The sequence below is a fragment of the Salvelinus namaycush genome, chromosome 37 (genome assembly GCF_016432855.1).
Source record: "Salvelinus namaycush isolate Seneca chromosome 37, SaNama_1.0, whole genome shotgun sequence".
Lineage (NCBI taxonomy): Eukaryota > Metazoa > Chordata > Actinopteri > Salmoniformes > Salmonidae > Salvelinus > Salvelinus namaycush.
In genome coordinates, this window is record NC_052343.1 from 156408 (window position 1) to 181753 (window position 25346).

At 47.8% G+C, this 25346-nt stretch overlaps 1 protein-coding gene across 1 annotated transcript in view; it reads left to right on the forward strand.

Annotated features, from left to right (window-relative positions):
* Window positions 1–23844, forward strand: part of LOC120031291 (teashirt homolog 1-like) — a 35136-nt gene extending 11292 nt beyond the window's left edge. Inside the window, exon 3 of the mRNA XM_038976975.1 lies at window positions 19074–23844. Coding sequence (XP_038832903.1) covers window positions 19074–22555 — 3482 coding nt within the window. The 3' untranslated portion in view covers window positions 22556–23844. The remainder of the gene's footprint in view (window positions 1–19073) is intronic.
* Window positions 23845–25346: the final 1502 nt, after the last annotated feature.

A 25346-nucleotide genomic window follows, 5' to 3' on the forward strand; every position in this document is an offset into this window, starting at 1 on the left:
GGAATGTGCTCGGGCCCCGCTATGTTCCGACTTTGTTTACTTCCTCACTGTGATAAGTCTTCGATTCACCTCAGACGCTGCAGTGTCTTTCCTCGAGTTACTAGATTAGGGTGGGGGGGGGCGTACTGGGCTAAAGAAAACCTAAATCCTCATCAAAAAAGAACATGCACTCTGCCCAGGACAATAGAGAGAGAGAGGTAGGGAGAGAGAGAGAGAGAGAGAAAGAGAGAGAGAAAGAGAGAGAGAAAGAGAGAGAGAAAGAGAGAGAGAGAGAGAGAGAGAGAGAGAGAGAGAGAGAGAGAGAGAGAGAGAGAGGAAAAAAGTTGATTTCCTTTTTCAGCAGAGCTATACATCACAGGGCCTCCCAGCTGCAGTGTCACGGGCTGACAGAATGACATGTGTCATTTATCAAAGGGGCCAGGCCGGGGCCTTGGGAAACGTGCACCACAAAGCCTGAGAGAGTTCATTCCAACCTCAAACCCCCCCCCCCCCCTCTCTACGTCTCCACTCCGCCCCCGCCGTTCTCTCTCTTTCCTCACCCCTTCGCTCTCCTCGCTTCGCCTGGTGCCAAAAAAAGGCCCTGTACTGTTTTCTGTCTTCCCAACACCAATGCTGCACTACTCTCTCTCACACACACACACACACACACACACACACACACACACACACACACACACACACACACACACACACACACACACACACACACACACACACACACACACACAGGGGCCATGCCTGTACTCAGCTGTGGTGTGTTTGTGTGTGGCTCACTGTAACTCCTCCGGGGAACTGTTACTAGTGCTAAGCATGGTTTGGCCCTGCCTGCCCCCCTTCCTCCCACATCATTCTTCACTGTAGTCACTAACATACTAGTAGCTACTTATGTTACCTTCGTGTTTTTTGTCTCTTGCTATGGTCTACAACGTCGTCTCCCAGTATCTCGTTTTGTTAAGGGTTTGTGTGTGCGCCCGTGCGTGTGTTTGTTTATGTCCGCGTGTGTGTGTTTACGTTTGTGTTTGTGTTTGTGTGCGTCACTCGTTACCTGCTGTTGCCGGAGTTGTTTGTCAGAGTGATTATCTCCTACCCAGGCTCTTATCCCCCAGTGAGGTCCTTGGGGTTAGCAGCACTACCAAACACCTCACCCCTACCCCCCCTCTACCCCCACCCCCCTCTACCCCCACCGGCCACGCCAACAGGGTTAGAACACGACATCACCAGACGCCTCCAGAATCAATAAACAAACTCACCTTGGCGTGGCAGGGAAGCAGGGGCACGGAGCACCAGACAAGGCTTAGGTGTCTGCTCTCTCCCTCTCTCTCCCTCTCTCTCTCTCTCTCCCCCTCTCTCTCTCTCTCTCTCATTTCCTCTATCGTAGAGACAGATTGGGGTGTGTGGGAGGGCCCCTGTCAAAACGCTGCACTATATCACAGCGTTACTTAGGTTCTCTCGGATGCTTTGTTAGTGCAACTTAAGCTACAGCAGATAGTGTTTACAGTAGGGCTAGTACTACATCTGGCCTTGTTGAGTCACAACCCTCTGTTGTGAGTGAGGCCATAGAAGTGTATGGCGACAGGAAGCATATGCTAGTCCAATTATGCGACAAAACTCTTGGAGATCGCGTGAACGGACGTAAATGCCTTTAAACCTTCTTCAAAGTTCTCGTTTGGTGTCATTTTCAGAGCTTTGATAGTGCCCTTTTCTAATCTGTAAACCCGCCGGAATAATCCGAAAGCCTAGTTTATGATTTATTGAAGTGTTTGCTCTCACACCGCGGCCAAGCTCGATAAAAAACCTCAGGTCGCGCGCCTTATGACTGAGTAAATGTAACGTGCGTACCTTTACATTTTTGGGGTAAGAAAGTAGAAGATATTTTGACTGGAGCAGAAGCAGCGGCTGGGTGGACATCTCTGTTTAATAATTAAGTTCAGACTCAGGGAGAGAGAGAGAGACGTTAAAAGACGTGCTACATCATTAAGGGGGAACATTCACTGTGGTGTGGCTGAGTGACAATATCGGGATATTATTTTTGACAATATATGGTAGCTTATCGTTTTGACAATATCGCAATATTATTTTTGCACTAGTTGGCTGTACCTGCACCAAAACGGCATCATTTTTTCTTCATAGCTTGTTCTCCATCTTTTATTTCCATGACCGATCAGAACTTCCTCATGGCTCTCTCTTGTTCCTCTGCAGCAGACAATATGTGAGCAATATGTTTGGAACATCCAATTGCAATCAAATCTAATTATCGAATCGCAATACATGTAGAACTGTGAGAATCGCGATACATACAGTTGAAGTCGGAAGTTTACATACACCTTAGCCAAATACATTTAAACTCAGTTTTTCACAATTCCTGACATTGAATCCTAGTAAAAATTCCCTGTCTTAAGTCAGTGTATTTTACACCACTTTATTTTAAGAATGTGAAATGTCAGAATAATAGTAGAGAGAATGATTTATTTCAGCTTTTATTTCTTTCATCACATTCCCAGTGGGTCAGAAGTTTACATACACTCAATTAGTTTTTGTTAGCATTGCCTTTTAAATTGTTTAACTTGGGTCAAACGTTTCGGGTAGCCTTCCACAAGCTTCCCACAATAATTTGGGTGAATTTTGGCCCATTCCTCCTGACAGAGCTGGTGTAACTGAGTCAGGTTTGTAGGCCTCCTTGCTCCTTGCCTTACCCTTTTTCCTCCAAACATAACGATGGTCATTATGGCCAAACAGTTCTATTTTTGTTTCATCAGACCAGAGGACATTTCTCCAAAAAGTACAATCTTTGTCCCCATGTTTACAGTTACATTTAAGTCATTTAGCAGACGCTCTTATCCAGAGCGACTTACAAATTGGTGCATTCACCTTATGATATCCAGTGGAACAACCACTTTACAATAGTGCATCTAACTCTTTTAAGGGGGGGGGGGGGGGTTAGAAGGATTACTTTATCCTATCCTAGGTATTCCTTAAAGAGGTGGGGTTTCAGGTGTCTCCGGAAGGTGGTGATTGACTCCGCTGACCTGGCGTCGTGAGGGAGTTTGTTCCACCATTGGGGTGCCAGAGCAGCGAACAGTTTTGACTGGGCTGAGCGGGAACTGTACTTCCTCAGAGGTAGGGAGGCGAGCAGGCCAGAGGTGGATGAACGCAGTGCCCTTGTTTGGGTGTAGGGCCTGATCAGAGCCTGAAGGTATTTCAGTTGCAAACCGTAGTCTGGATTGATTTTCACTTTTCGCACCAAAGTACATTCATCTCTAGGAGACAGAATGCGTCTCTTTCCTAATGGGTATGACGGCTGCGTGGTCCCATGGTGTTTATACTTGCGTACTATTGTTTGTACAGATGAACGTGGTACCTTCAGGCGTTTGGAAATTGCTCCCAAGGATGAACCAGACTTGTGGAGGTCTACAATTTATTTTCTGAGGTCTTGGCTGATTTCTTTTGATTTTCCCATGATGTCAAGCAAAGAGGTACTGAGTTTGAAGGTAGGCCTTGAAATACATCCACAGGTACACCTCCAATTGACTCAAATGATGTCAAGTAGCCTATCAGAAGCTTCTAAAGCCATGACATCATTTTCTGGAATTTTCCAAGCTGTTTAAAGGCACAGTCAACTTAGTGTATGTAAACTTCTGACCCACTGGAATTGTGATACAGTGAATTATAAGTGAAATATTCTGTCTGTAAACAATTGTTGGAAAAATGACTTGTGTCGTGCACAAAGTAGATGTCCTAACCGACTTGCCAAAACTGTAGTTTGTTAACAAGAAATGTGTGGAGTGGTTGAAAAACGAGTTTTAATGACTCCAACCTGACTTCAACTGTATCATATCGGCACCTAGGTATCGTGACAATATTGTACCGCGAGGTCCCAGCCCTAGTTCACTCCCCCCCCAATGCATCTTCAGACACCCCCATGTCTACACTGCACAATCACTGAGGATGAAAGGAAGGAGACAGTGTCTTGTCTTTGGTCTTCTTCATACTGCGGCCATATTGCCATCTAGAATGTTCCTGTCGTGCCACTCAACGACTGATTACAAGAGAGGAAAAAAGAAGAGAGAGAAGAGAGAACGACAAGGTTTTGACTAAGTGAGCTCGGTGTCTTTGCAGCGTGACTACGTTAATGGCTGCTTTGCTTCTCTCCCCCTCGCTCCCTTTTTTATTCAGTCTCTCTCTCTCCGTCTCTCTCTCTCTCTCTCTGCCTCTTTGTCTCCTCTCTCCCTCTCCCGCTCTCTCACTCTCGCCGTGTCTCGGCGGTGGCGGCAGGAACAGCCCTTTTCATTTGTCTTCATAAGCCGAGTTTATTTTCCCAGCCAGATGTTAGCTGACAGACATCACTCAGTAGCCCGCCTCCACCGGGTCCCCCCCGTCCCCCCACCCTAGTCCCCCGCCAGGAGGTCAGGAAAACAGTCACGTCTTCCCTCGGCTCCCCCCTCCCCTCCACACCTCTCACACTCCCCTGGAACCCCCCCACCCCATCAGAATTACTGAAGATGGATGTGTCTTTAAAGCAGAGATTGATTGTGGATATCAGAGTTATGGCGCCATTTATCACGGCCGATATTATTTAGACGAGAGGGATTGAGCGTGGAGGTGTAACTCAGAGCCCTCCTGGGTGGTAGGGGGAACAATATGCGAGGAAGTTTAATAGATTGAAGACAAGCATGTGTCTCAGTTACTCTGCGCCTTTGTGAGAGGGTATGTGCGTGTATGTTCAAGGGTGTATATGTGTGTGTTTATGAGGCTGCTGTTCAGCCTGTGTGTACTTGCATGCGCTTGTTTGTGTCCTTCTAGCTGTGTGTGTGTGTGTGTGTGTGTGTGTGTGTTCGCGGGCTGTGTTGTTGTCTCCTCCTTTAGATGTGTCTCCATTGATCCCCGGCGATGTGATCCTCCTTCGGAGTCTTTTCTCACCGGACGTTTGATTTATGGCTTCATTAGGATCCGTGTGCTGTCTCCCCTTTTCCCTTTGTCTGTTTCCTCTCTCCCAGGTCACTCCTCTATGGAAGAGCCAAACCAAAACCACTCTCTGTGGGGGAGACCAGGAGAAAGGGACCCCACTCCCAAATGTTTTTTTGGGAGGTGTTTTCTCGTTGAGCGTAAGTTGGTTCTCTCGTGGTTTTCTGCCTTGTGCCCTGAAAGTACCTACCCTGCCAGAGTTGCACCCCAGCATACCCCCCCTCTAAGCCCCTCTCGGGTAAAAGCCTTCATTGTGTGTGTCGTCTTTTATGGTTCTTGTCTTCTCTCTGGATGAAGAGGAGGGATGCACTCCAACCGACATTCAAATGCATGTGGTCATGTGGCCAACAGTGCAGGACAAACACCACAGGGTGTAAACCTTGGCACTGAAAAGGAAGTGTGTGTCTGTGTGCATGTGTACGAGTGTGTTCGTTTGCTCTTGTGCACGTGAGTGTGTGTGTGTGTGTGTCTGTGTTAACCTCCACTTTTTGAGTACAAAACAATGGGAACACCTGCTCTTTCCAGGAAATAGTGAACCTGGCAAACCCAGGTGAAGGTATGATTCCTTATTGATGTCTCTTGTTACGTCCACTTCAATCAGTGTAGATGAAGGGGAGGAGCCAGTTAAAGATGTATTTTTAAACACTTGAGACATGGATTGTGTGTGTGCCATTCAGCGGGTGAATGGGCAAGACAAAATATTTAAGTGCCTTTGAACGGGGTATGGTAGTAGGTGCCAGGCACACCGGTTTGTGTGTATCAAAAACTACAACGCTGCTAGGTTTTTTCACACTCAATAGTTTCCCGTGTGTATCAAGAATGGACCACCACCCAAATGACATCCAGCCAACTTAACACAACTGTGGGAAGCATTGGAGTCAACATGGGCCCAGCATCTCTGTGGAACGCTTTCAACACCTTGTAGAGTCCATGCCCCGAAGAATTGAGGCTGTTTTGAGGGCAGAAGGGGGTGCAGCTCAATATTAGGAAGGTGTTCCTAATGTTTTGTCCACTCGCTGTGTAGCTCACATTTAAAACATTCTTTTTTCACTCCTCTCCTATAGCCAGTCGCCTGCCATAACTTACCTGCTTTCCTTCACTAAGAAGGGAATCTAAGTGTATTCTTTCTCCTGTTTCAAATCCTCGCCATTATCAGAAGTCGTGCAGAAATGTAAAAATAGGCAAGGTAATCACACTTTGTGCGGCTGCCTTTGTCGTCAGCGCGTGATGGAAACGGGTCCAAATATGAGATTAAAAGCCGCCGGTGACTGACGCTGTTAGCCAGATTTGCCATAAACTTGACTATCTCCTATTGCGGATTAGCTCAAATTATACAGGGAGACAGCCTTGGTTCCTGCCGCGCCTGTTCTTAGGTGGGCATTTGAGGCATTCTAAGTTGACAGTGTCTGTCTCTGCTTAGCTCACTGAGACAGGTCACGTGACAGCAGATGCCCGGCACACTGCTTGCAAAGTGTGTGTGGTGTGTGTGTGTGTGTGTGCGAGTGAAAGAACGAGTTATTAAATGACAGAAAGCATGTGTGTTTCAAAGTGATTGTTTGTGTCTAGATAACTGCCAAGGAGTGACCAGTTTGAACCTCTGTATCTTTCTGTTGGTGATATTGTTAACTTGTGTAAGTCTTATATTGATGGGCAATAAGGAAATAAATACAGACTGATGTTGTTATCAAGTTTTCCCGTGAGTCAGTTCAGGCGAAGTCGGGTAGCGATGGTCTGCGTCCGAAACGGCTCCCTATAAAGCAGTGCACTATGTAGGGAATATAGTGCCATTTGGGACACAGACTCGGACAAGGTTAGAACTGGAAGTGATAGAGCCGGTGCTGAATTTGCATTAGCAGGGCCCTGTTCATTAGAGCACTCAACAGACATTGTTTTGCAACAGAAAGGGAAAATGAGCCTTCCTCATTGGAAAGGTCAAGGTGGTCCCTCCCTGTTTCAGTCCGTCGGCTTCCAGCTGATGCTTTATGAACAAGTGCTGAATTTGAACGCTGCAATGCGGTTACGGTTTCTCTATTGCCTGTGTCCACCCCTTTCTTTAAAAATACGACCAGCAAGTTGAGTGATTAAACTGAGGTCCTCCACATTTACCTAATGATTATAATCTCTGGTTTAAAGAGTTTCTCAGGTAGTTTTGTGTACTTTTTAGCCAGTAGTTCTGAAAGCAGCCAAAAGTGTCCCCCCCCCCCCCCCCCCCCAACGTTGTCTACTATGTCACCTACGGTATGTGCAGATATGTGCAACACGTCATTGCTCTCTCACTCTGCTGTGCGTGCATCTTGCTAGCCGTCGGTCAAAGGGCGAGGGGCCGAAGCTCATTGGCTGGAACTCGAATTGCTAGGGGGCTGGTCCGCATGGGGGAAAATGTAAGGGAAGTGGCCACGTACAGCTTCCAGTGAATAGCCACTTTCAAACTAGGGATTTCGTGGCTAATTGAGGTGAGACAGTAATTCTGCTCATAGATTATGCGTGTACTGCATGGACTACGCATTGAGAGATCCAGGCCAAAGCAGGAGGTTTAAAAAATATTTACTACTCACCAAAATTCTGGAGCATGTCTTTAAGTGTTTGTACTTTCAAGTTAATACACACCAGTCAGTGAGGGATTTTCTCATCCGATATCCACTCCCCCGGAATGTTGGAGCGCCAACATGCAAATAGAGCCTGTTTTGAACTTCCATCTCCAACGCAGAGCCGGAGTGATTTGCGACGGTGACATGTCCTTTAATGTTATGCAGTAAAAATTGGAGGGGATTTATCAGCGAGACCCCTGTTTCCCTCGCGCTGAACGCTCTCCTGGGGTCACATGATGGCAGGTAGTTACAGCCTCGCCGCAGTTATTTACCGTCACCACACTTTTGATTTATGGCTTGCATCCTCTCTCTCTCTCTCTCTCTCTCTCTCTCTCTCTCTCTCTCTCTCTCTCTCTCTCTCTCTCTCTCTCTCTCTCTCTCTCTCTCTCTCTCTCTCTCTCTCTCTCTCTCTCTCTCTCTCTCTCTCTCTCTCTCTCTCTCTCTCTCTCTCTCTCTCTCTCTCTCTCTCTCTCTCTCTCTCTCTCTCTCTCTCTCTCTCTCTCTCTCTCTCTCTCTCTCTCTCTCCTCTCTCCACACTCCTCTTCATTTTTCTTTCCCTTTGGTCTTCACTCTCTTCTCTCCCCCTCCTCCTGTAATAATTGCAGTTTGCGATGTACACGTGACATGAAATTGAGCGAGTTACTCAGTAATAACCTCTTTTGCTCAGTAGTGCTCAGGGTGACACAGTTACACAGTAGTTTTGTGGCTGGGACTCTGGGCTCTTATTGTGTTATCCAACCCCCCCCCCTGCCACTGCACATGTGTTTCCCCATGAACGACAGTAGGCCTACATGTCCAACCCTTTCACTATGCTGACGGATTACACCTCTCAAACAGAGACCGAAAGAGAGAGGGGGGGGGGGGACGAGAGAGATTGAGCCATGGGGAGAGAGAAAGAGAGCGAGACAGGAAGTAGACGGGCGGTGTAGATGTATTGAAGGACAAGGCAACTTCACGCCGGCCAGAAAGACTGTGCTGAACACCTGCTCCTGCCTCCATCGCCCCTTCAACTTCCCCCATTACCTGTCAATCTATCACACGCAGAACCAGGTCAAACATCTGGAACGGGGAGGGGGGGAAAGGGGGGGGGGGGGGGGGGGGGGGAGAGGTAGGGAGGTGTGTAGGCAGTGGGAGAGAGGAAGAGAGGGAGGGAGGGAGGGGAGTGGAGCTGGAGGGAGGAGTGAAGTAGGAGGCAGAGAGAAGGGACAGTTTGTAAGACTAGTAAAAAAAGGCTGAACCTTTGCTAGTGAGTAAACTGTGCTTTGGACAGTTCTACGTGAAATCTTTAGGTTATTTAAACTTGTTTTGGACTTTTTGTCACCATTCCTCCTCAATCCAAGTGTGTGGCTTTGTTTTATACTGGTATGCTATACAGTGCAGTGCACCCCCTCCCCTCTGGCTTTTGGACCGGTCTGCTCTCCCCTGCCTTCTCAATGTTTTGGGCTGCTCTGTCTGGCCTTTGATTGGCGCCTCTGTGTAAAGAGGTGAATCTCTGACAGACAAGCGCCTCTGCAGGGAGGCGGGGAATGGGGTGTCGGATTACAGCGACAAGGCTGCTGCCTCTGTGTTCCTGCCTGTGCGTTTGTGTGTTCCTGTGTTTTTGTGTGCGTGTTTGAGTCAAGGGTGGGGGGGTCTGAGCTCATCAAGGTGCATTAGTGCATGCATGACCAGTTCCACCCCCCTCTATTTTTGATCTCTCTCTCTCTCTCTCTCTCTCTCTCTCACCCTCTATTTTGCTCTCTCTTTTGTATTTCTCTCTCTCTCTCTCTCTCTCTCCTGCTCTCCCCCTTAGTGTCTGAGCTCTTGTGATTTACGGTAATTATCCATCGTTGGGGTCATCTATCAGGCTCGCCGTTGCTAGGCGATGGAGACAGCTGCGGCTGGCCGGGCCGTTTTCTAGGCTGCACTGTTGTCTTGTCGAGGTGGAGGGGAGGAGGGGTGGGTGGGTGGTAGCTCAGGTGAAGTTGGGCTTGCTGGATTGTCGGGCCTGGGCAGGGCCTGACACAGAGATTTAAAGTCACAGGTGCCTTTATAGCGAGAGAGGGGGAAGGAAGGAGAGAGGAAGGGGTATTGATGTTGAAAGGGGGCAGGTGGAATTCAAAGGAAGTGTTTGAGGGGGAGGGAGGGACGGGGGGGCGGCAGCTTAAAAGGCACAGGTGACGTGTGTGTGTGTGTGTGTGTGTGTGTGTGTGTGTGTGTGTGTGTGTGTGTGTGTGTGTGTGTGTGTGTGTGTGGTGGTGGGGGGGTACGTTTTAAAAAGGGATTTATATGGGCAGATGGACGTTTGGGGCCTTGCGAGAGAGCGGATGTTTTAGGGGCTGTGAAAATTAGGGTGGAGGGAGAGAGAAAGGATTTTATAACTGTCGTCAGGTGCGACTCGGAGCCTTATGGCGTTGTGTTAGCCCTCAACCCCTATGTTATTTTGATGACTCTCACTATGCTAATCGGAAGGTACATAGACTGGGTTAACTGTGGCTGGACCGTTGAACTTTTCACAAAGTGGCAACTACATTATGACAGTGTTGTTGTTAGTCTGACATAGATGCGGTCCCTTTACCAAAACAGCACACACACACACACACACACACACACACACACACACACACACACACACACACACACAACCCTGCCCTCTCCACCCCTCCCTTTACCCAGAACTAATTACAAGCGGTTAGTGTTTGTCATCACGTTGTTTGGGTGGGAGATTAAGAACACCTCTCTGTTAATTTGTAATCAGCTGTTTGTTAATTAGCTAACCTGTTGTAAGTGGCCTTAAGGGCTGTTGTGTAATTAGCTAAGCTGCTGGAAGCGACGAGTGTGTGTTGACATTGACCTGAAGCGTCCACTCGACCGTCCCAGCCACTGTCGTGTCTGTCCCCCTGTCGTCTGCTGTCACGGTCACCCTGGACAAGGAGGTGGCCTTCAATCAATTATTATACCTTCAGCCCATTGTGTTTGTTCAGGGAACACACACACATAATGCATACACTGCCGTGTAATACACACACACACACACACATCGGGCATGTACGGGCACTCACGCACACACACCCACACCCCTAGTACCTGTACCCACTACCTCACCAGCCTACTACTTTCCAAGCATTCCTGGAGAAGTACCAAAAAAAATTTAAAAAACACATACGCACACACACACACACACACACACACACACACACACACACACACACACACACACACACACACACACACACACACACACGCATTCTTTTGAACATTACATCTTCATATAAAACATATAAAACGACATCCCACCTAAATGAACAGCATCTGTGTCGGAGCGGTTTTTAACTCCTCTCTTCAAAGGCGCCTGTTTACTCTCCCGCCTCCCGACATTGTCTCTGGTAATTAAACGGACGCGTTGAAATGTGTGATTTAGTTATACAGGGCTTGTTATGCAGAGGAGACGACGGGGCTGAAACACCCAATAAATACATTCCATATTGTTTTATTGAACCTCGTACTGTTTGTGTGCGTGTGTTTGAATGTGTGTGTGTGTGTGTGTGTGTGTGGTGTGTGTGTGTGTGTGTTTACATGCACGCCTATACGTGCACGAACGTATTTTGTCCCTCTCCTAACAAGCTAGTAACATGCTCAGTGTGTGTGTGGGTGAGAATGAAAATATAAAAAGTGAGATGAATTGCGATCGATCCCTGTTGGTCGACTCTATTGAACACACAGCACTTCCCAGCCCAGCTGTACTCCACCAAGTGCTTTCATTCAACACCCTCTGGAAACAGCCACTCGTTTTTACATCCCCCTCTTTACAACCAGACAGGAGAACCAACAATCATGTTGCTAAATAAGTATGTGGGTGTGTGGGATAGTGTACATGAATACATGGTGCAGAAATTATGTCTGTGTGTGTGTGTGTGTGTGTGTGTGTGTGTGCGCATGTGTGTGTGTGTGTGTGTGTGTGTGTGGTGCTTCTGTTTTATTTATAGAGCCAGGTCTATTAATGCGCACACACACACACACACACACACACACACACACACACACACACACACACCATACCTCTTGTATCTACACACACATACTGTACATGTACACCTCACACCTCCCCTCCCTCAATATGTCATTCAATATGTCTAAACCTACACACAGAACAGTGCTACCTGTCTGCCAGGCAGTCGTTTTCCTCTCTATGTCCTCTAGATGTGTCATGTAAGAGCTGTTACCACACAACACTGCAGTGTCCAGTGTGTGTGTGTGTGTGTGTTTCCCATCATAATCTCACATTTGAATCTCACGACTAATAATGGTATTTTGTGCCGTAGTGAAGTCACTAAGCTGTGGTACTACTGTATGAACACAGAAGGGAATAGAGCAATCTGGAAGGAATTCTGTTGACATGACTTCATCGCCTCACTCTTCACCCTTGGCTAACACTGAAGCTGACAGAAATATTCAAGGTTATGAGGCCACATTACAGCGACTGTAACTATGCCTCGCGAGTTGTGTATACATCAGCTTTCAACCCCCAACCTTGTGGGGACACACAATTGATACCCATTCAAACTCCTATTTTCATTAACCCCTAACCTTAACCTTAAAGCTAACCTTTAACCCCTCAGCCTAATTCGAACAACTGCTCTCCGCACCTCTCTGATTCAGAGGGGTTGGGTTAAATGCGGAAGACACATTTCGGTTGAATGGATTCAGTTGAGCAACTGACTAGGTATCACCTTTCTCCTAACCCTAACACTAATTCTAACCCAACCCTAAATCCCTTACAAAGAGCCTTTTTCCTTGGGGGGACTGTCAAACTGTCCCCAGTCGGTCAAATGTTGGTTTGTTTACTGTTCTTCTGGTCCCTACAAGTATTGTTAAACATGTCTACACACACACACACACACGCGCGCTCCGGCTCTGTCTACAGGAATAGTGTGTGCGGCCACCGCTCCACTCTGCTCCGGCTGGCAGTTTTCTCAGATGAGTGGAGATGAATCGGTACGGTGAGGTGGAATGGCGCAGCAGTTATTTAAGGCTCTTTAGGTGCTTGGCCATATGCTCTATTCTTCCACTCGGGAGGGGCTGACGTCGGTGGTTGGACCAGTGTGGAGGACAAGAGAGAGAAGCAAGGGAGGGAGGAAAAGGAAAGGAAAGGAGGAGGAGGTGGAAAGAGGTGGGGGTGGCAGTGGAGGGGGATTGTTTTAGGAGAACCTATATCACGCACATCTCCAGACTAGATATGAGGACTTAGGAAGACGATGCAAGGGAAACAAATAACGTATTGCAGAAATGGATAATTATCTTATATCTTTTGATTTCTCTGTATTTTACAAATACTTTTTACCTCTTAAGTTTAGGTAAGATGGTCCCTCCAGTGGTGCTAAACTCCAGACACTTACAGTAGATATCCGTTCTCTCTTACACATCTACATGTAGCCTACTCTATATGGTCCTGTATGCAACCCACTGTATCATGGAGGGTGGGGAGTGGAGGGTGCCAGGCCCAGAGTGGAGGGTGCCAGGCCCAGAGTGGAGGGTGCCAGGCCCAGAGTGGAGGCTGCCAGGCCCAGAGTGGAGGGTGCCAGGCCCAGAGTGGAGGGTGCCAGGCCTAGAACGGAGGGTGCCAGGCCCAAATGCTGGCCCGCTGTTGTGCCTACAATCTTAGGAAAAAAAGGTGCTATCCTAGAACCTAAAACGGTTATTCGGCCGTCCCCTTAGGAGAACCCTTTGAAGAACATTTTTGGTTCCAGGAAGAACCCTTTTGGTTCCATGTAGAACCCTAGAACCCTATCACTGTCAAACTCTCCCTAAAACACTTCAGCGAGCAGGCCTTTCTAATCGACCAGGCCCGGGTATCCTGGGAGGATATTGACCTCATTCCGTCAATAGAAGATGCCTGGTTATTCTTTAAAAGCGAATTCCTCACAATCTTAAATAAGCATGCCCCATTAAAAAAATGTAGAACCAGGAACAGATACAGCCCGTGGTTCACTCCAGACCTGACTGCCCTTGACCAGCACAAAAACATCCTGTGGCGTTCTGCATTAGCATCGAATAGCCCCCGCGATATGCAACTTTTCAGGGAAGTTAGGAACCAATATACACAGACAGTTAGGAAAGCTAGCTTTTTCGAAGGCTAGCTTTTTCAAACAGAAATTTTCATCCTGCAGCACAAACTCCAAAAATTCCTGGGACACTGTAAAGTCCATGGAGAATAAGAGCACCTCCTCCCAGCGGCCCACTGCACTGAGGCTAGGAAACAATGTCACCACTGAAAAATCCACAATAATTGAGAATTTCAATAAGTATTTTTCTACGGCTGGCCATGCTTTCCACCTGGCCACCCCTACCCAGGTAAACAGCCCTGTACCCCCCACAGCAACTTGCCCAAGCCTCCCCCATTTCTCCTTCACCCAAATCCAGATAGCTGATGCTCTGAAAGATCTGCAAAATCTGGATTCCTACAAATCAGCATGGCTAGACCCTCTCTTTCTAAAATTATCAGCCAAAATTGTTGCAACCCCTATTACTAGCCTGTTCAACCTCTCTTTTGTATCGTCTGAGATCCCCAAAGATTGGAAAGCTGCCGCGGTCAGCCCCCTCTTCAAAGGGGGTGACACTCTAGACCCAAACTGCTACAGACCTATATCTATCCTACCCTGCCTTTCTAAGGTCTTCGAAAGCCAAGTTAACAAACAGATCACCGACCCTTTCGAATCCCACCGTAACTTCTCCGCTATGCAATCTGGTTTCCGAGCTGGTCATGGGTGCACCTCAGCCACGCTCAAGGTCCTAAACGATATCATAACCGCCATCGATAAAAGACAGTACTGTGCAGCCGTCTTCATCAACCTGGCCAAGGCTTTTTTGACTCTATCAATCACCTTATTCTTATCGGCAGACTCAACAGCCTTGGTTTCTCAAATGACTGCCTCGCCTGGTTCACCAACTACTTCTCAGATAAAGTTCAGTGTGTCAAATCGGAGGGCCTGTTGTCCAGACCTCTGGCAGTCTCTATGGGGGTGCCACAGGGTTCAATTCTCGGGCCGACTCTTTTCTCTGTATACATCAACGATGTCGCTCTTGCTGCTAGTGATTCTCTGATCCACCTCTACGCAGATAACACCATTCTGTATACTTCTGGCCCTTTGGACACTGTGTTAACTAACCTCCAGACAAGCTTCAATGCCATTATTTCCCCACTATGGCCTATTTATGCCTTACCTCCATTATCTTACCTCATTTGCACACACTGTACATAGACTTTAAAAAATATATATATATATTGTGTTATTGACTGTATGTTTGTTTATTCCATCTCTGTGTTATTGTTTGTGTCGCACTGCTTTGCTTTATCTTGGCCAGGTCGCAGTTGTAAATGAGAACTTGTTCTCAACTGGCCTACCTGGTTAAATAAAGTTTTATTTTTATTTTTTTATATTGAGTTCCATATAGAACCCTTTCCCCAGAAAATTTTACATGGAACCCAAAATAGTTCTACCTTGAACCAAAAAGGTTTCTCCTATGGGGACAGCCAAAGAACCCATTTGGAACCCTTTTTTCTAAGTGTGTACCGTCAGGGGAGGGAGAGGAGGGCCTCGGTGGGCAGACCGACATGCAGGCAGACCACTGCTCTCTCACATTAGCCGCTCCAGAGGAATCCACAACCCAGCATGCTCTCTGTCTGCTCTCCCTCTCTCTGACACGACGGGCCCGGCAGCAGACATTACCATAATTGGGTTTTCTACATGACGGGACAGAATAAGTAATAATGTCATTTTATTTACAACCCCCTCCCCTCTTGTCCTGGTCCGAGGAGCTATCACCCCCCCACCCGTCCTCCTCATCCCCTTCACATACACTCATCCTACCCCCCCACCTCCCCCTCCTCCTCTTCTCTATCTCATCCCTCTCTCTCTGGCTGGCGCAAGTCGTTCTCGTCGGGCTGCCACGACGCGTAGGTCAAGCGATGGCTTTTTGATCAGCTCCTGTCCAAAGCCATCAGGGCTGAGAGGACTGTAATGGAGGAGCGGGGTGACAAACAGAATGTAGGGGAAGGAATAAGACTGCCAGTTTCCCATTAGAGCGTGGGATAAATGGCCCCTGGCCCCCACCTCCCTCCCAGCTCCCCATACCCCCAATAGCCCACTCCAACACCAGCCTAAATCACATGAGTGAAGGGGGCCGGGATTGGACATTAGTGGCGCAAATGACTGCGGTGATTGCACCCCTCTTCCCAAAATCACATCAGATAAATAGAGAGATGTGTGTAAGGAAATAGGAGGGGTGTTGGGGACGGGAAATGGGGTCGGATGGCGGAGTAACTGACTGGTCTCATCCCCCGTTCTCTCCCTCTCTCTCCCTCTCTCGTTTCATCGCCTTTCTGCTTTTCTTATCTGTTTTGTTTGGGTTTGATGGCGGCCAAATGGTGAGGCACCGCCAGCCTGACAGAGAGGTTTATTGATTTAACAACTAGCAGAATTCGGAAAGACAACAAAAACACAAAATGGAAGGGCCAGACCGAGATGCCAAAGTTTGAGAAGAAGTGATATGACGCCGATCCACTCTCTGCTAAAACGCTGATGTGCATGTGATTACATTTCATTTATCTTTCCCCAAATCAAATGAAACAGACTAGGGGGTGTGTGTGTGTGTGTGTGTGCGTGTGCGTGTGCGTGTGTGTGTCACCTCCAGCCCTAACATTATGTTGAGATAGTACAGAGTGAAAAGGAACACAGTCATCCTAGACTCATTAATCGTAACACCGTCTAAACCCGTGTCTCTCTGTCGCTCTGTCTGTCTGTCCGTCTACTCTCCGACAAGACTACACACATCTGGAAACCCCCTAACGTGAGACGAAGCTAGGGTTTACTCTGTTTGGTAACAGTTAAGGCTCCCCTGTTACATGTCCACAGACGTGCAGTAGGCCTGTTACTGATAGTGTAGTTTGTCGCGCATAATATAGATGGACTGTCCACTAACCACTTTTTTCAAAACAATGTAGATCTTCCGTTGTGTTGATGATGTTTATTATGTGTACGTGTGTGTGGTGCCCAGAAATGGCGTGACGTTCAGTGTGTGTGTTGCGGTGACATGGCGTGGCTTGATCCCGGCCGTTTGTGACAGCACAGGCCTCGGACACATCCTGGCCGCGCCACCACCTGTCCCCTTGACGGCGAGGCGTCCCGGAGCAGAAGTGACAGGCGCCTTTACGCCCGTGCAGATGGCCCCGCTCACAGCCATCACCCGCTCGGCAAGCTAAACCACCGGGGACGGCACGCCAAACCCCTCCCCTTGCTCCCGTCTCCCCTCGTATGTGCGTCTAGGTCTAGGACACATTGAGGAGGCGGGATTCGGTCACCAGTCGGATTTTGAGTCGTTGTGTTCGATCGGGTTTCATGAATGGTTGAACTGGTAAAGCTGTCCTATTTTTACATTTTTTGGGGGGGGGGGGGCATTGTCATCTGCTTGCAATTTAATCACAGCGTCAAAATATGTAGATTTTATGTTTCACAATTCTCTACCTAGGCTTAATTTTCTTATGTGTTTCATCATAATATCCCACATTCATGGTTTCTGAAGCCTTCCACTTTCCAACCTGTGATTTTACAGATGTTTTAGGTCGTTCTTTTGTCGGCAGGCTCTCTTTGTTGTTTCCATGACAACATGAGGGGATAAGCATTTGATTGACAGCTATCGTCAAAGGGTTTCCTTCACGTCCTGTCGTTCACCATTCCCTGCCCCTCCCCTCCCTGTCTGTATTTTGTTATTCACTCACAGATATTTTTCTTCCGTTCCATTCACCTTTTCATTACGTAGATTTGTGGGCCAAAATGCCGTTTTTGGCACCGATGATGTGGACATAGTTATTCACGTGGGTAATTCACATGAGTTCACTGGAACTGATCAGAGGCTAGTGACGACTGAATAGCCATTTTACTGTATGATTTCATAGTCCTCTTTCTTTTCAAGCACAAGTTGGCCGTTGGTGAGGGGAAGGCTGGCATAATAACGGGGACATGTCTTACAGTTAGAGTTTGTACAATATACAGCTAATGCTAATCTGCTGTGTTAGGGATTTTCAGAGTTTTAGGAACTGTCTCAGCTTCTGTCTGTCAGTGGGATTGAAACACAGCCAGGTTCTCCTGTGCTGCGCTCGTTTCCCTCCAGATCCTGTCAGGAATCAAGAGAATGAGGAGAATACAGTATGTGGCTCGTTTGGAGAGAAGGGCCTATCAGTCATAGACAGAAAATACAAACCTATAGACCACGTTAGGGCCTTTATGTTCGAAAGCTACCGTGTGAAAACCTACACGCATGAGAACATGCGAATTGCACACACCAATGCAGGCACACACACACACACACACACATCCACACACACACACTTCCGTATGCAGCTGCTCGCCTTCTTTCCCTCCCATCTCCTCTCAAGCAGCAGTAAATGGTGCCAGTGCACATATATCAGGTATTATGTCCACTTAGATGATGATATGACAGGTTAGCGTGCTGTTTGGAGCTGACAGCACGTCTGTTTCATCAGGAGAGACTGATGCTGGCATCTGGGACACACATCTCGCCATGGAGGAAGGAGATAAAGGGAGGACTGAGGGGGCCGTCTTTTCTGTCTCCCTCCCTTGCTCCGTCTCTCTCGCTCCCTCTCTCCACCTCTTTTTACTCTGTCCCCCCCCCCCTCTCCCTGACGTTCTACTTGCTCGCAGACACCCTCACAATATTTTCCCATATTCTCTCTCTCTCTCTCTCTCTCTCTCATGTTGTCTAACCTGTGCATTATTTAGTTTCAGCCCCTGTGTTTTTGATGATAAGTTGTCTACACGCTGTATGTGTCAAGGAAAATGATACAGAACGCCATGTATAGTGTGACCCATACCCACGTCCACCTCTCAATAACGCTGTCAAACGTAACGGAGACAGTCAAGGAGTGTCACTCCCCTATTTGACATTGTAGAGACGACTTGACAGTACTGTCTGGTATTTAATATAATTGTATTTGTTAACTCAGCGAGAGTGGCCTTTGGCACATGAGTGTGGGTGAAGGAGACGCTGCAACATCCCAGAATGCTTGTTTTGTTTCCCTCCCTCCTGATTGGTTGCGTAAGCTCACCATGTGAATGACTAAACAAAGTGAAGTTCACTGTGTGTGCGTGTGTGCGTGTGTGTGTGTGTGTTGAATGATTGGGTGTAGAGATAAGGCATGAGGGAGAAGGATAGGAGGAGAGTCAAGTAGCTGGCTAACAAGGCCAAGCAGTTAGCGATATCCCAGGGAACAGGAGGCATGGGCAATGAAATAGGGAGGAAAGAAAGAAAGTGTCAACACTTGTGTCTTTTTTCTCTATGAAACTAGATTTCTTCACCACTGACACTCAAAGACATACACACACACACACACACAGATAAAAGCCCATATTTCCTGCCACAGATTATTCATCGCTATGTTTTGTCAGTGGTCGTGTTAGTGCATTGTAAATCTTTTATTTCACTTTGTTGACCTCCTTTTTCCCTTTTCTCTGTCGCTCTCTCTTCCAGCTTACTCACCAGAGGACGAGTTTAAGGCAGGAGCAGTCGATGAGGAACACCTGCAGGATGACGGGCTGTCACTGAACGGGGAGGACACCGCGTACCTTTGCAACGAGGAAGAGGATGGAGGCCAGCCGCCCAGCTACCGGGCCTCTCCACTCAGCAACGGCACCAACCCAGACGCTGGCTACGGCTCCCCGCTCAGCGATGCCAGCGACCGGCTCACAGACTTCAAGAGCACCTCCTCCAGGGATGGCCATGAGAGGGAGGAAGCCCCCCTCCCCTCTGGACCGAACAATGGTCTCTCCCTGAGGGACAGCCTGGCTCAGATGAAAGCTGTCTATGCAAACCTGATCTCAGATGCCTCCTGGTCCAGCATTGCCATGGACATCATGAAAGCCACACCGGCTACTGCTGGCGCCATCCCCACCGCCACCAGCCCCACCACTACCACCACACACAACAACAACAATAGTGAGAACAGCAATGCTAGCAGCCACCACCACAATGGGAGAAGAAGTACCGCCACCGCCAACCACCACACAAGCAGTGGCAGCTCTAACGGCACCGCGGCTAACTCCATCAGTAGCAACAGTGGCACCAGCAGTGGCGGTGGTGGTGCTTGTAACGGTGGGGCTGTGGCCTATGACTGGCACCAGGCAGCCTTGGCTAAGACCTTCCAGCATACCCCTTACCAACTGCTGCCTGAGCCCAGCCTGTTCAGCACGGTGCAGCTCTACCGCCAGAACAACAAGCTCTACGGCTCAGTCTTCACCGGCGCCAGCAAGTTCCGCTGCAAAGACTGCAGCGGCGCCTACGACACGCTGGTGGGGCTCACGGTCCACATGAACGAGTCGGGCCACTACCGTGACGACAACAAGGACAAGGAGGAAGAGCGGGGCAAGCGCTGGTCCAAGCCCCGCAAGCGCTCCCTGATGGAGATGGAGGGCAAAGAGGACGCTCAGAAGGTGCTCAAGTGCATGTACTGCGGCCACTCCTTCGAGTCTCTGCAGGACCTGAGCGTCCACATGATCAAGACCAAGCATTACCAGAAAGTGCCTCTCAAAGAACCGATGCCAGCCCTGGCCACTAAACTGATGCCCTCTGCCAAAAAAAGAGCCCTCCAGGACGCCCTGGTATCCCCATGCTCCCCAGACTCTGTACATGGTAGCGGTGGCCACATGCCCCAAGGGGACATTGGGAAAGACCCCAAGTCCACGACAAACCCCTATGTCACACCCAACAACCGATACGGCTATCAGAACGGTGCCAGCTACACTTGGCAGTTCGAGGCTCGCAAGGCCCAGATCCTGAAGTGCATGGAGTGCGGGAGCTCCCATGATACACTGCAGCAGCTGACTGCCCACATGATGGTCACGGGCCACTTCCTCAAGGTCACCAACTCTGCCTCAAAAAAGGGCAAGCAGCTAGTGTTTGACCCAGTGGTGGAGGAGAAGATCCAATCCATCCCTCTGCCACCCACCACCAACAGGCTTCCCGTCCCCAGTGTCAAATCTCAGCCTGTCTCCCCTGCACTCTCCTGCGGCTCTGATGAAAAGAGAGAACCGGAAGACGAGAGGATGGAGGCGAGCGAACCCGGGGAGAAAAAGATCAAAGAGGAGAAGGAAGAGCCAGGTGAGAAGACTGAGGTGAACGCTGGGTCATATAAGTATCTGACAGAGGAGGACCTGGAGGAGGCTCCTAAAGGAGGTTTGGACATCCTCAAGTCCCTGGAGAACACTGTGTCCAGTGCCATCAGCAAGGCCCAGACGGGCACGCCTCAGTGGGGTGGTGGCTACCCCAGCATCCACGCTGCTTACCAGCTCCAGGGCCACATGAAGCATGCAGCACTGCACTCCTCGGTCCAGAGTGTGCAGATCCAGCCGGTGTTCAACAGCGGGCTCCGCGGGCTGGTGACCCAGGACTCCGGCTCAGTGATCCACTCCCCCAGGAGCCCCGCATCTCCGCCCTCTCTCAGGAGCAATGTTACTGCCATGGAAGAGCTGGTGGAGAAGGTCACAAGGAAAGCTGCTGCTGCTGCTGTGAAGAAAGAGGAGAAGATGGTCAGCTTGGACCGCCACAGGCATCCATCCTCTCTCAAGTCGCCATCTCCTGTACTGAAAGAGCAGAGGGACCACCACTCAGCACCCAATGACCTCACCGTCGGGAAGCCCCTCGTGAGGAACAGCAGCCCTGGAAATGTAGAGTCAGAGCTGGTCTGCAAAAAGGAGCCCAAAGAGAGCCTGGTAGACAACCACCACAGCCATTCAAAGAACGGCCCAGAGACTCGCCAGTCACCCATCACCAACGGCACCAACAGCTTGGGCATCATCACCGATCACTCACCAGAGAGGCCTTTCATCAACCCCCTCAGCGCACTTCAGTCAATCATGAACAACCACCTGGGCAAGGCCTCCAAGCCCGTTAGCCCCGCGGGCGACCCGCTGGCCATGCTCTACAAGATCAGCAACAGCATGATGGAGAAACCGGCCTTCAACCAGACTCAAGCCAAGCAACCCGAGCCCATCAACTGCTACTATCAGTACGAGAGCAACGACCAGCCTATGGACCTGAGGAAGTCCAAAAACAGCAACAACAACAACAGCAACAACAACAACAGCAACAACAACAACAGCAACAGCAGCACTGTCATCAATAGCAACAGCAGCATAAATGGTAACAAACCCATAATGTCAAGCCTGTCTCTCTCTGACATTTCTTCTCCTCTGAGAGAGAATGCTTTGATGGACATTTCAGACATGGTGAAGAACCTTACAGGCAGGCTGACACCCAAGTCCTCCACCCCGTCATCCATCTCCGAGAAGTCAGACGCAGACGGTAGTGCGTTCGAGGATGCTCTGGACGACCTCTCCCCGGTCCAGAAGAGGAAAGGGCGGCAGTCCAACTGGAACCCCCAGCACCTCCTCATCCTCCAGGCTCAGTTCTGCTCTAGCCTGCGGGAGACCCCGGAGGGCCGCTACGCCATGACGGACCTCGGCCCCCAAGAGCGGGTTCACATCTGCAAGTTCACAGGCCTCTCCATGACCACCATCTCTCACTGGCTGGCCAACGTCAAGTACCAGCTCCGGCGGACTGGTGGGACCAAGTTCCTGAAGAACATGGACTCCTGCCAGCCTGTGTTCCTCTGCGGTGACTGTGCCTCGCAGTTCAGGACTGCGTCCGCCTACATCGGCCACCTGGAGTCTCACCTGGGCTTCAGCTTGAAGGACCTGTCCAAGCTGTCCAATGAGCACCTACGGGAGCAGCAGGCTGCCTCCAAGGTGATCACAGACAAAATGACTTTTGGCAGCACCCTGGCATCCTTGACTGCACCAGACGACGACACTAGCTCAGTTTACCAGTGCAGGCTTTGCAATCGGACATTCGTCAGCAAGCACGCGGTCAAACTGCACCTCAGCAAGACCCATGGCAAGTCACCAGAAGATCACCTGGTGTTCGTCACTGCTCTTGAGAAACTGGAGAATTATTAGAGGGGTCTGGAGCTGAGGGAAGAGACAGATAAACAGACAGAAAGACGGCTGTGTAACTGACCAGAATTTCATTGCACTAAAATAACATTGTTCACAGTTACTGCACTGGGCCAAACTGAGCTGTCAGAATCAGTCTTATTTTTTTGTTGTGATACTGCCTGACTGGACCATGTCTTATTTGATTTTTTTTGCCAAGCTTTTTTAACACTTATTTTGTAATGTATTTATATGCTATTTGTCTGATCTGTGCATGTATTTTAGTGAACCAAGGTTAAACACACGTTTTTTTTGTATCTTTTCATGACAAAAAAAAAACGACTACTGTTTCAATGGTGACTAAAGTGGTGAAAATGAATTAAGGGGAAAAGAAAACTGTACAATACTTGATATGAAGAAGGTGAATATTCATTGTACACACCAAAAGAATGGAAGAACCCCTTGAAAGGCTGAAGTAGCACCTTATAGACGTTTAAGATTTTATTTGTAAAGAGAACATGTTTTAAGATATTCTGCATTTGTCAAAATCTGTTTTAATTTGAAAGATAAATTATTTTCTTCTCTCGGTTCTTGTCACACTGCAACATCTTTGATAATGAATGGCCTGCTCAGAAATCTGTCAGTGTATTACAAAAATAAGCAGATAATGTAAACATTGAGTAATTTAAATGCTGCTTCCGGTTACATATCAGTCAGTGAAAATGAATGGCCGTACAGTATGCAAGTTTGCTAAAAAAAAAAACATTTTTATGTGAAGTATCACTTACAGTAATTTTCCAATTGTATGGTTTGTTACCAACTCCTCTTTTAAAATGTTGCCGCTTTGAATTCAACCATAAAAAGAGCAGTCCTTTACATGTAAATGACTCGCAGTGAAATGTCATTCTCCATAAGACATATCTTGCCATTTGCAATAGCTCAACATTCTTTGTTCTTAAAGGTGTGTGCATTCTTTAACTTTTATATCATCATTTTATATTTAAAAAATAATAAAAAATGTTTAAAAAAATTGTGTATATAGATATATACTGTAGATCCACAAAAATGTCATTTTTTAAGAAATAAGAATTTAGCTTCTTTGGCTTGGTTTACAGAAATTATTTGAATTATACTTGCATCCAATTTGATGCATGATATGGTGTGAAAAAGAATTAAGCGATGCACAATGACTATACATTTCAATGTTTTATCAATGATATTGTAAAAAAAAATATTTCTAGCACCGATTAGTTTGTTTCATTTTGTTTTTTCTCAATTGTAAAATAAATCTCAAAACAGTTCTTGTTAACAGTCATGGATTTGTGAGTGTGTTAATTTTGCATGGAAGTACTTACAGTTGAAGTCGGAAGTTTACGAACACTTAGGTTGGCGTCATTAAAACTCGTTTTTCAACCACTCCACAAATGTCTTGTTAACAAACTATAGTTTTGGCAAGTTGGTTAGGACATCTACTTTGTGCATGACACAAGTCATTTTTCCAACAATTGTTTACAGACAGATTATTTCACTTATAATTCACTGTATCACAATTCCAGTGGGTCAGAAATTGACATACACTAAGTTGACTGTGCCTTTAAACAGCTTGGAAAATTCCAGAAAATTATGTCATGGCTTTAGAAGCTTCTGATATGCTAATTGACATCATTTGAGTCAATTGGAGGTGTACCTGTGGATGTATTTCAAAGCCTACCTTCAAACTAACTGCCTCTTTGCTTGGTATCATGGGAAAATCAAAAGAAATCAGCCAAGACCTCAGAAAACAAATTGTAGACTTCCACAAGTCTGGTTCATCCTTGGGAGCAATTTCCAAATGCCTGAAGGTACCACGTTCATCTGTACAAACAATAGTAGGCTAGTATAAACACCATGGGACCTCGCAGCCGTCATACCGCTCGGGAAGGAGACGCGTTCTGTCTCCTAGAGATTAATGTACTTTGGTGCGAAAAGTGCAAATCAATCCCAGAACAACAGCAAAGGACCTTGTGAAGATGCTGGAGGAAACGGGTACAAAGTATCTATATCCACAGTAAAACGAGTCCTATATCGACATAACCTGAAAGGCCGCTCAGCAAGGAAGAAGTCACTGCTCCAAAACCGCAATAAAAAAGTCAGACTACGGTTTGCAACTGCACATGGGGACAAAGATCGTACTTTTTGGAGAAATGTCCTCTGGTCTGATGAAACAAAAATAGAACTGTTTGGCCATAATGACCATTGTTATGTTTGGAGGAAAAAGGGGGAGGCTTGCAAGCCGAAGAATACCATCCCAACCGTGAAGCACAGGGGTGGCAGCATCATGTTGTGGGGGTGCTTTGCTGCAGGAGGGACTGGTGCACTTCACAAAATAGATGACATCTTGAGGCAGGAAAACGATGTGGATATATTGAAGCAACATCTCAAGGCGTCAGTCAGGAAGTTAAAGCTTGGTCGCAAATGGGTCTTCCAAATGGACTATGACCCCAAGCATACTTCCAAAGTTGTGGCAAAATGGCTTAAGGACAACAAAGTCAAGGTATGGGAGAGGCCATCACAAAGCCCTGACCTCAATCCTATAGAAAATTTGTGGGCAGAACTGAAAAGGTGTGTGCAAGCAAGGAGGCCTACAAACCTGATTCAGTTACACCAGCTCTGTCAGGAGGAATGGGCCAAAATTCACCCAACTTATTGTGGGAAGCTTGTGGAAGGCTAACTGAAACGTTTGACCCAAGTTAAACAATTTTAAGGCAATGCTACCAAATACTAATTGAGTGTATGTAAACTTCTGACCCACTGGGAATGTGATGAAAGAAATAAA